This window comes from Xenopus laevis, chromosome 1S, assembly GCF_017654675.1.
Source record: "Xenopus laevis strain J_2021 chromosome 1S, Xenopus_laevis_v10.1, whole genome shotgun sequence".
NCBI classification, from domain to species: Eukaryota; Metazoa; Chordata; class Amphibia; order Anura; family Pipidae; genus Xenopus; species Xenopus laevis.
In genome coordinates, this window is record NC_054372.1 from 100,257,343 (window position 1) to 100,269,295 (window position 11,953).

General features: G+C 38.2%; 2 protein-coding genes across 3 annotated transcripts in view; both read left to right on the plus strand.

Annotated features, from left to right (window-relative positions):
* The window catches only part of LOC121399394 (coronin-2A-like), a 57,709-nt gene extending 53,912 nt beyond the window's left edge, over positions 1-3,797 (plus strand). For both annotated transcript variants that reach the window (XM_041579996.1, XM_041579997.1), the window contains exon 12: positions 1,008-3,797. In XM_041579996.1, the coding sequence (XP_041435930.1) occupies positions 1,008-1,139 (132 nt within the window). In that variant the 3' untranslated portion in view covers positions 1,140-3,797. The remainder of the gene's footprint in view (positions 1-1,007) is intronic.
* LOC121399397 (guanosine-3',5'-bis(diphosphate) 3'-pyrophosphohydrolase MESH1) overlaps positions 1-11,953 on the plus strand; it is a 97,213-nt gene that overhangs the window by 50,085 nt on the left and 35,175 nt on the right. The gene's annotated exons all lie outside the window — the stretch shown is intronic.

Sequence of the window (11,953 nt, forward strand, 5' to 3'; positions counted from 1 at the left end):
AGCCAAGTGATTGATTTGTAGTTTCAATCTCAGCTTTACCTACAAAGCTAGAGAAAGTGTAAACCATAGCTACTTAAAAAGGGTGCAAATACTTGACATACCATGTATTTCTTAGGACAGCACTCTTGAATGAATTGCAAAAAACTTTTATTGATTCACTGCAATACCTCAGAAACTTTTTGAGTGGCACCCCACTGCTTAAGAAAGAAGGCAGTGCCATGCAAACCATCCTGAGCTGCTGCCATGAAAAAAATAAAGGCTTTTCTTAGTTAAATCTGGGAATACTGCTCTAAGAAACACACTTTCCTAAGGAAACGAACATGCTGTTCTTGTTATCACCAGTTGCCCCTAAGCTCAGAGAAATGGGTGATGTTTTGGAAATATGGAGAGTCTTAAGGTGGCCATACTTGGGCAGATGCCAAATCGGGTCTTTCAAACCAATTTGGCAGCTTATCTGCCCATGTATGGGTCATTCTGACGGGCCTCCCTGACCAATATCTGGCCAAAAATCAACCCAATATGAATCGGCTTGGTTTGATTTTCCCCTGCGAACAGCTAGTTGAATCGTTTCTCGTCCCGTTCCCTTGATTGTAATTCGAACGTTCAATATCGCCCGGCCTTTGGTTGGAATATCAGGAAAAGATCCGCTTGTTTGCCAACCTTGCCAAACAAGCTGATCTTATAGTGTATGGCCACCTTTAGGTATAAAATGGGCAAATAGGGGCATGTCCTAAAGCAGTAGGAAGGCACACTCTAGAGCACTGTTTGAAAACCATTCATCTGAACCTTTTAGTCAAAAAACAAACATAAAGAAATGTGCTGAAGATTAGACAGTATAAAAAGATATTATTTATACATATCTAGTTAGTTTAAGCTAATAGCTGATTAGTAGCTTGTGATTACTGTACTGGGTCAAAGTTGCCCCATATTAAACATGAGGGGCAGTGGTGTTTTGGTATTAGAAGTTTTATGAGTGTAAAGTCCAATACATTGTCTTATCTCTGCAGCTATTACAGATGTTCTACAAGCAGCAGGAAGAAATCCGCAGGTTACGCGAACAAATAAATCAAAGGGACGTTCAGATCAAACAATTAGAATTGGAAATCAAGAACAAGCGCAACAGTACAGCCAGCTATTGACTATCATCTACTCACAGCCACTAGAATGTAACACGGAAAGAGAAAAAAAGGCCTCTGTACTATTTTTATGTAAAAAAGATGTCATTATCAGATACATAGTATTTATCATCTTTTATTATCTGTTTTAAGCTTTTTTATGTTATATTTGAACAAACTGCAATCAAAGGTTTTTTTTAATACTAAGGGGACTATGGCTATAAAATAAGGGAATTTCATTAGAATACAAACGCATTTGCCTTATGTGAGCCAAAACCCTATTCCTTAAGAATGATTAGCCTGACCTTCGCTTGCCTGTGAAACCCCCGGAAATTAATAGGCCATAAACTGGCCAGATTGCTAAGGAGCAGCACTTTTAAAAAGCCTGTTGGGTTTTCTGTGATGCCTTTATTGATTGGATTTCAGGAAGGAAAGAATACATTAAAATCTGCACCTACTATCACATCCTCTGCTTCCTAGCCAGAGCACTGCTATTCAGATATAGGGTGGTGCCTTGTTGTACACTTACTGGATGAGCAGGCGAAATTAGCCATACAATATGCAAGGCATCAGCTGTATTTAAAAACCATTATGAACTGCACTAATTGATTGCTCAGTTGCATATGTTTTGACCATATTTCATATAGCCTTAATTTAGTACATAGTACATAACAGACTGTACGGTCTTTACATACAAAAACACTTCTTCATTCTTCCATGGTTTTACTGCATCAATGAATGTGGCCAATTTTGAAGGTGACAGTAGGAATGAAACGTCACTCAAGTCCTAAGTAGTCCAGAAAGCCACACAGAAATGTAGAGCTGGTGCTGGGTGCAAAGATTGTTCTTCCAGTGGCTCAGATACGTAGGTGAAAACCTAAAACTTGCAGCCGTACTCTTTTGTTGCCTTAATAATTCTGCATAATGAAAAGAGACTTCTCATTTCTGATTTGAGTAGAATTGAATTTAAACATTGGAGCCAATTCAGGTAGCGACACTGCAAAAGTAAGGCCTTTGGTTTTACACAGTTTGTAACTTTTTTCCTTCTACTATATTCTGCTTAATGGATTCTTTAAATGCAAAGATATGACAAATGTAAAAATGTGAAAGCTTGGTCTTTATTGAGCTGATGCATCAGTTCACACATTTAAAAATCCCAAACACTTTTAATCACACAATTCCTGTTGATCTCTCCTTACACCCTCCGTAGCTTCAGTGTCCCTGGCTAAAACCAAAGCTAATGCCTAGCTAGGCAAAACTGCATAACCAACTTGTGACTATATATAGAGAGAGGAGTCAATCCCCTATTACTGAGCACTGCTAGCAGCTCTTCAGTTATGGTGGAAATAAAATGAAATGATAGCAGAGGGAACAAAGTGTGTGCATAGAAATAAGTGACAGGGGATCCTTCTCTACAGCCCTACCTGCCACTTCTCTCCCTCCCCTCTCTTTCTGTATTGACCCCTTTTTAATATGTATTTTGTCTTCTGTTTGCTTTTTACTATAACTAGAAATGTACAGCTGTTTATTGGTCCAGTCTGATGGTGTGTGAGTAACACTCGCTGTAACACAAGCTGCTTTATGTAGAGGTGATGATGCTCCTCTGGACATATACACAAGTTCTAATTATGGTGAAGGAGAGCCAGCAACAGGCACAATTACACAGTAGTTGTAGTAGGATTCATGGATTGTTGAAATACACTGGCCTTTTACTACAACTCAGGGAATTGTAGCCTGTGCTCCTGCTGTTTCGGCAGGTTTCAGTCTTTAGCCAGATCCTGATGCAACGTAGCCAATCCTTTCTTAAACCGGTAAAATAACTAAAGGAACAGTAAGCCATATAAACATTTAGATATTTATTTTTGGGGGGCGTGTTCTTCAATGGCTTACTCCTTCGGTGGAGATGGTTATAGGTGATCCGTTTTAATAGAAGGCTTGGAATGCATAAAATGATTTACCTAGCAACTTTATTAGAATAGGAAAATAAATATAATGTTTTGCTTTGTACATAATGTAATTGTGAGCTGATGTGCTACTCTGTAATCCTTCAGGTTTTTGCACTATGGTGATGCAGCAAAACAATTAGGGATGTACCAAATCCTCTTTTTTGGGATTTGCTTGAATCTCAAACCAAATCTGAACCCTAAAATCCATATGCAAATTAAAGCACCAATCGGTTTAAAAAAAAGAAGAGTACATACTTTGTGTGTGTGGCAAAAATTGTGAACGCATGAAAAGTTTTGCTGTTCGTGTTTGTTTCTGCTAGGCACTTGGTTTCAGTTGAATGCTGCTGAAAAGGCTCAGAATCAGCTAATTCCTGATCCAAAGCCCAGATTTGGTGAATCCCTTTACGTGGTGCAAAACTGTTAATCCTTCCTGCTCACAAGGCAGTGTGGGACAAGCTTCTTGATAAACAACTGCCATAATGTTCCTCTAGTAGCTAGAGGCATCTGTATTCGTAGCAACACTCTCTGTTCGAAAGAAATCTTATCTTTATGATTAAACTGGTGAGGTGTTCCTCACTGCACATGTCAATATGCCCTAACGTTGGTCACCATAACTCAGTGATCTGCCGCTGTTGCCTATAACTTCTACTAAGATACTGAAGAACCACAACATGACCAGTGTATATTGGGAGGTTGGTTAAGGCTGTGCCTGGCCTGTCACTATTTTTACTATTAGTTAAGCCTTCAAAATCAGTGCTTCTGTAGAACAGGAATGAAACGTACCTCTAACATACTACTAGAATGGTGAACTACAATTCCCAGGATCCCACCAATAGGCACATTTATTTTTCAGGCTTGATACAATTTATTTATTAGGATTTATTTATTATATTTTATTCTTACGATTCATTTGCAGGAACACCTGGAGTAGAGAGTGCCCTAATGGAGGAATGTAATGCCTCTAAGCCCAACAATAACTACTCAAATTACTATGATTTTACCCACAATGCATCATTTCCCAGAAATCTAGCACCACAGTGGTCGTCCATTAAGAAGTATGCATAACAACTTGCATGTGATTTGCCAGTCTAGGTGGTGATTAGTATCTGTGATGGAAATTGGTAATGGAATCATGTGTGAAGGCAGAAATGGCATTGTATAATTATTTAGCCATAAATCAGTTAGAGTAGGCCCAATATGCAAAGAGCAGTTGTTAAGCCAATGGCACCCTTACACCCTATGCATGATTCTTCAGAGCAGCCGGGATAATGTACTCAAGCTAAGCAGTGTGAATAATCCCAAGTACATTTGTAAAGAGCATCTAAACAAAATTTTGAATACTGCTATGCCCTGGCTTGTATATTAGTCCTAAAGGTATGAGCAATCTCAGCCATGTGGCCCCCACTTTTTGACAGAACATGAGACAGTTGTCAAAAGTGTTTTGGGATTGAAGGGGGTTTGGCAGCTGGCGTAGGGCATTGTCATATCTTGACAGTGCCAGGCCCCTTCCAATGAAAAATCATTAGGGGATCCGCATGCAGAGATCCCCCTTGTCCGAAAATCCTAATCCCACCCCCTCCACATGGCCCATTCACTCCTACCCACTGCTTCTAGTTTGCACCGGGCAGTGAATATTAAAGGGGGTATTGGTTCTGGGGAGGGAAACTTTCATAATCTGATCCTTCAGTTTAGGATTCCTTGTGCTCCGCCTCATCTCCCGACTGTGGGGTCTGTTGTATAATAGTTACTCCACTGGGGAGAGATGTGGGTACTTGCCATGGGCATCACCTTCAAAATGAACGACAACGGAGCTCACCACTATTTCCCAAACTTCCGCACAGGTTCCTGGTCACTCCCACTTGGCAGCACTTGGTTCCAAAACAGCATCTATTTCTCAAGACTCAGGATTAATCCCGCACTTCTTCAGCTTGTTAAAATTATTATTTCATTTATTTAAAATGCTGTCAGCAATGGCATAGTGCTATAAACTACTGATGCGTTTCGTCACCTACAACGGTCACTTCCTCAGAGTTAATCCTTAGTCTTGAGAAATAGATACTACCTTCAATGGCTTGGTACTTGCAGCTGGTCCCTTTTTTTGGGAGGCTCAACCTACTTAAGCTTTTGTTATTGTTGTTTGCCTATGTTAGGAACTGAAAGGAATGATCTGACTGGTCGCTATGGGTAACTGTTCCAGTGCAATTTAGCACCTATGTTAGTATATTGGCTATTTTGTATAAAGGCAAATACAGATTTAGCTCTCTGCATAAAAAAGTTTGCAGTGCCTTAATGACTGTTATTTATAAACAATATAGTGTTTCCTTTAGGGTAGAGACACACGTGGAGATTCGGGGAAATTAGTCGCCCGGCGACAAATCAACTCTTCTTCGGAGCAACTAATCTCCCTGAATTGCCTTCCCACCGGCTAGAATCTAAATTGCCGGCTGGATGGCTCTGGGAGAGCTTTGTTTTCCGAAGTTGCCCGAAAAACAGGCGATTTGTTGATGGGCAACTAAATCTCCCCAAATCTCCACATGTGTCTCTGCCCTCAAGCAACAGTTTACATAAGGATTGGTCATAAGAGTAGAGTGATTAACACTGGTATAACAGGCTATTACTAATCTTGCAATTAAAACTCACGGTTATAGTTTTTTTATTTCAATTATAGCTGCTATAGCCTTGGTTCTCTTGAAATGTTCTTGGAATTATGTCTGGTATCCTGTATATGTGAGATATATATATATATATATATATATATATATATATATATATATATATACATATATATATATATATATATCCTTGTTAGGACCCGAGAGAGGCCCAAACAATTATTGGAACTCCAAAGTGGCATTTAATAAAGTCCAACTGCCACTGCTCTGTAGTCAATGGCAGTATATGAATGATAATGTGCTGCCATGTGATATTCACACTGATCTCACCGTTCATGCACCATATAGACTGGGTGTTGCCAGCTTCTCATTACACCAGGCTGGAGCCACAACGGCCGAGTGAAGAAGTATAACCCACTGAAAACTGGATGTGTTTCTTCAATGATGCATGACCTCTTTGCTTTACATACAGATATTTTCACTTTAATATATTTAAATTATTTGTAATCTGCATAAAATAGTGTATTTTTAAAGATTCATCTCTGTTATCTTTAACTGTATTATCTTAAACGGTATGCCTTTATTAACGACCTGTAACAAGAAAAACGACTACAAGCCAATTATAACTATGCTTACTGCTAGAAATTACTTGAAGAGAAAAACTGTCATTGTTTACGGCAGGTATCTGCAACACATGTCCCCTTCAGCTGCTGCTCAGTTACATCTTTCAGCAGGCTTCGGACAGAAGAACTACAACTCCCAGCATGCAGCAGCTCTTGGCTGGGATTTGACAATAAGCAACAGCTGAAGAACCAATGGTTGTAAACCCCGGCTTTATTAAGTAACCTCAGAACAAAGAAAATGTCCTTAGCACTTGACAATTTTTGCAATACTTCTGTAAAAGCTTTAATTGTAAAATGTTTTTAAATTTTTTTTTTTTACGTCCACCTTGAATTTTTTTCTTCTGCTTTTACTGTTTTTCTTGTTTGTTACTTTTGATGCTCACTTGTAATAACTAAAAGTATAATAAAATATAAACAATTTTGAAAAAACAAATGAATTTTGTAATCATTTACTACAAAGTAGGGATGCACTGAATCCAGGATTCTGCCTTTTTCAGCAGGATTCGGATTCCGCCGAATCCTTCTGCCAGGCCAAACCAAATCCGAATTTGTACATGCAAATTAGGGGCGGGGAGGGAAATCACGTGACTTTTTGTCACATAACAAGGAAGTAAAAAAAGTTTTCTCCTTTCCATCACTAATTTGCATATGCAAATTTGGATTTGGTTCAGTATTTGGCCGAATCTTTCACAAAGGATTTGGGGGTTCGGCCGAATCCAAAATAGTGGATTCGGTGCATCCCTACTACAAAGACCGCACAATGGGAAGAAATGTGCGAGAATTCTGTGCCTGTAGTATTTACTGTGACGGGATTTACAAAAAGTGGAGCAAACTGAAATTGGAATTCGAAATATTATTGCAGTTTGGCGTTAAATTGTTGTTACAGAAGATGCTGTAGTTTGCAGTATCAGATTCCACCAGCCAAATCTGGAGTACAACTGATGCCTGTTTGGATTTGGGATTTGGTATTTGGCGTAATTTTGGAACTTTGAAATTCAGATAGACAAAATTAAAATGATGAAATTGCATCTCTCTTTTCTTCTTTGTCATTACAAAAAAGGAGGTCAAGTACAGTACCTAGAGTCATAAAACCTCTGAAACTTAATGGCTAAAAAAAGGTCCAATTGGATCAGCGTAACTTCTACTGATTTATATAGGACCTTGATTTCTTTTACTTGCCAACGTTTTCTATTAGAAATTCTTGTGGTTTTTTTATAAGTCTTGAATTTTTAGAGAAATGTAAATAAACTAATTTTTAGAGAACAAATTTGATTTATGAAAAAAAATAGAAATGAAAATGTTAGCAAATAAGACCCTTGGTGTGCTGGTAGCAGAAAAACTTACACCAAAAGGAAATATCACATCAAAAAAAATGACCAAAAGCTGTATTCCACCACCACCACTCACAGTAATCCCAGGCTGGATTCTGGTGCTACCAGAAAGGTAATAAGTGAACTATAAAACTTAACATATAATGCCATTCATTAAAATAAATTAGGAGGTAAGTTGAATAAATGATAAATCATAATGCAACAAGGGAGCAAAGTGTGATCTTCAAGTTTTATATGGCTGTGCAGGAATGCATAAGAAGAGGCAGGACTGAACTATAACTAATCCCTCCCTACCTATAGTATGTCCAGGCTTTGGCCGCCAGGCAATTGGCCTAATCTCATAAGGAATAGTCCAGAGCCCCAGCATATAAATTCTGATATTTTAAATGGGTATTTTACCTTAACTTAACTTTTAGTATATTACCCTATTTCTGCCAATTTTTCAATAGGTCTTCATTTTTTTTTTAAATAGTTTTTTAATTGCTGCCTTCTTTTGTCCGAATTTATGTACAAGCCAATGGCAGAGGTCCGTTGAGCCATTTGGTGAAGGGCATGTAAAGTCTAAAATAGAATAAGGCTAGAAATGCTGTATTTTGTATACTAAATATAAACATGAACTTACTGCACCACAAGCCTAATCAAACAAATAATTTATGCTTTCAAAGTTGGCCACAGGGGGCTGTCATCTTGTAACTTTGTTGAACATCCTTGCCTGACCCTGACCCTGCACATGCTTAGTGTGGTCTTGGCTGCTTAGGGATCGTCATAAACAAAGCTGCTTGAATTCTGCATGGCTGGTAAGTAAGGCGGGGGCTCCCTGTTCAAGTATGATTGTTTCCCTGCTCAGCAGTTAGGGACCGTCTGACAATTCCTTTCCACAGCAGTAAATGAAGGGAGAATTTCACTGCATACAGTCAGGTTTTTTTTATAAAAATGGTACACATTTTTTATTAAAGTATATTGGAGATAGGTTTCTTTTTCATTAAAGAAAGTAGGGATTTTATTTTTTTGCCTTTACATGCCCTTTAATAGCCTTCCTGACATTCGATTTTTTTTTGCAGAAAAGCTTGTTTCGTATGATTCGAATACGATTATCATTTTTGGGTTGGAGCTGTTCGATCGAATATTAGACATTCCAATTTTTTCTTAAATAACCTCCCAGTCGAAGTGTGAGAATATCGAATTTATTAGAGTAAAAAAAAATTCACATGAATTGAAATTTGACCTTTGATAAATGGGCCTCCCCATATTGGTTTGGTAGGGGGTGCAAGTTGGCAGGTCATATACAGCATTTTGCTCTCTTTTATGCCATATCAGCTGTTCTGCACTGACCTGAGATAATAATGCTTTGCTAGGCAAAAGAACGCTGCAGCAGTTATAAATTCTGTAATATTATGAAAATGAAATATATTTAGCAAACCCTCCCCAAACTACTACAAAAAATTTGCTTAACAAATCAAATTAAAATTCTTGCTTATAGATATTGAACACACAGGCAGACTCCTTATTCCTTGTTGTGGCTCATGTGTCTACTCATCTATATACTTACGGTATATCAAGAATGGATTTTTTTAATAAAGGTATGGGATACTTTATCCTGAAACCTGATATCTAGAAAGCTCCAAATTATGGAAAGGCAGTCTTGGGGTGTTTAAGCTATTTATTAGGGGGTGACCCTCAGGAGCCTACATAGAAAAAAAAAAAAAAAGGAAAGATGCTAAAGGACAGAATTTACTTAAATATATATTTCAGCTTGGTAAGATTTATTTTTAATATGCCACGTACTATAAATTATCTGTACATTTAGCAGACTTAAACTAATTAATAATTAATCAGAGACTTGAGGGGGGGCCACATGGGTCATATCTGTTGCTTTTGAATCTGAGCTGAATGCTGAGGATCAATTACAAACTCACTGAACAGAAATGTACCATGTGGCCCCCCTTCAAGTCGCTGACTAACTCAGAGCTGAAAAGCAGGAAGTTGGATTCTGGCTGTTTTATTAGACATCTGTTCACTCCAGCCTTTATATATTACATTTTTGCCTAACTAACTATATTAGAAACATTTTTTATTTCGCACAACCAATTTACCCAGTTTTTATTTTTACACTGAACTGTTCCTTTGAGCAAATATGATTATCGGTTATTTTCTTCATTGTATACAATAGAGGAGTCAGTGTTACAGGGCCCACTCTGTAGGAATACAGATGGTACAGCTCAGTCAAGTCAGTGGCTCAAACTACAATTTGGAAAGCGCACACCCAAGGAAAAATGCCGAGGTGCAAATGCCTAAGGGGGCCGCCCAAAGTTAGTGGCTCACACAGCATATAGTACTTACCTTACACTTTTATTTGGCATAGTACATAGGATTGGAGTTAAGATAATCATGGTGATTATAAGGATACAAAAAGGAACACCAAGAGCCCCAATAGTGTAATATGTTTTTACAGGGAGTAATGGTAGAGTAAACAAGTTAATACTCACAAACCAGGGTTACCGATAGGCAACCACTGTATAGGCAGGTGGGGAGATTATCCTGACCCCACTCAGGAATAAAACGTCGCTCTCTGTAGAAGAAGAAAAAGGGGATGATACCCCTCCACTCGGGGTGGACTCGATATGGTAGTAAGACAAAACAGAGGCGCCAAAAGGATAAAAAATAGCTAAAAGCACTTAAAAACCCAATGGGTAATTCAGAGGAGGTAGTAATGAACTTACCTCCTCCAAGCAGACACCAACGAAAGTGGTAATTTTCAATAATAGTTTATTCACAAAACAGGTGATTATAAGGATGAGGATGTAAAACAGGTACACTGCTCAAAAAATCTTTATTACCACCACAATGGGGATTTTTTGTATTTTTACAGTGTATGGATTTATATAAAGGTTTTTTCACTTATGGACCCTTCGACTATATTGGACTCTAGTACATATTCATGGAATATGGTTGTGTGTGTTGGGTTGGAGGTAAGTTACCTATGTCGTTTCCTGTGGCTTTTGTATTCCCTTGTACACTTGACAAAGAGCCTTGTGGCTCAAAACATGTTGTGCAGTGGTAAATCGTTAACCCATTTTGAGCAGTCTATCTGCCTTACAGCCTCCTCCTTTTAATCACCCCACTTTTCTTTTGAATTTGTACTCAAGGCAGAGGTACATACCAGGGTGTGGCCAAACATATTGCATTGTATTCAAGGATTCCAGCCACTATACTGTATTTGTATATGATGCTGGATGATGCAATTCAAATATCTAATAAGGGATTACCGTTATGCAATTACAGGCCATGTAAGGTTATTTTTAGATGACATTGAAGATTATGTTCTGGCAAAGTGATTTATGAATAGAATTCAACAATGCTCCATGAAGGACAGATCATGTCAGACAAATGATCTGAGATAAACAAATTTGGACAGTTGGGTTGCAGTAGATGTGATCTACCTGGAGTTGGCCAAAACATTTGATACAGTCTGCTTCCTAAACAAAATTTCAAAACTGTTGGTCATGGTCATGTTTTTAATTGTACGGCGTTTGTAGTCAAATTGTCATCAATGCTACATTCTGTACTTGGAGTAGGTTTCTGTATTGGGTCCAGTCAGACCTACAGTCTGCCCAGGATATTGTGGCATACAGCAAATCAGGATAAAAAAAAGGATGGCGAGTAAAGTGGGTCCAGGGCAAACTTGGCATCTGGGACCATAGAAGTATAGTTTTGTTATGGTCTGTATCCGTGTTTCCAAGGAACACACAACTATGCAAGCCAATTAATTGAAAACATTACTGTTTAAGGGATGTGGCCAAATTGGCATGCTGGGTGGCTAACTGGTAAATGAGATTTATTATAATATATTTTTATATTATTATTATATATAAAAACAACAAAGTTTTTGGATCAGCGCCTAAAGGACTACTATATTCCTAATTGTTGTTGTAATATATGAGATTTATTGTTGATAAATGTACGGTCATGATAAAAATGATTTAAAAACATACAAGCCACTTATACCAAAAATAGGATTAAGTTTAGGGATGCACCGAACCCACTATTTTGGATTCTGCCGAACCCCCGAATATGCAAATTAGGGGTAGGAAGGGGAAAACATTTTTACTTCCTTGTTTTATAACAAAAAGTCACACGATTTCCCTCCCTGTCCCTAATTTGTGTATGCGAATTAGGATTCGGATTCAGTTCGGCAAGGAAGAAGGGTTCGGCCGAATCCGAATTCTGCTGAAAAAGGCCGAATCCCGAACCGAATCCTGGATTCGGTGCATCCCTAATTAAGTTAGTAAAATCCTTGATGGACACTTAGGGGCAGATTTATCAAGG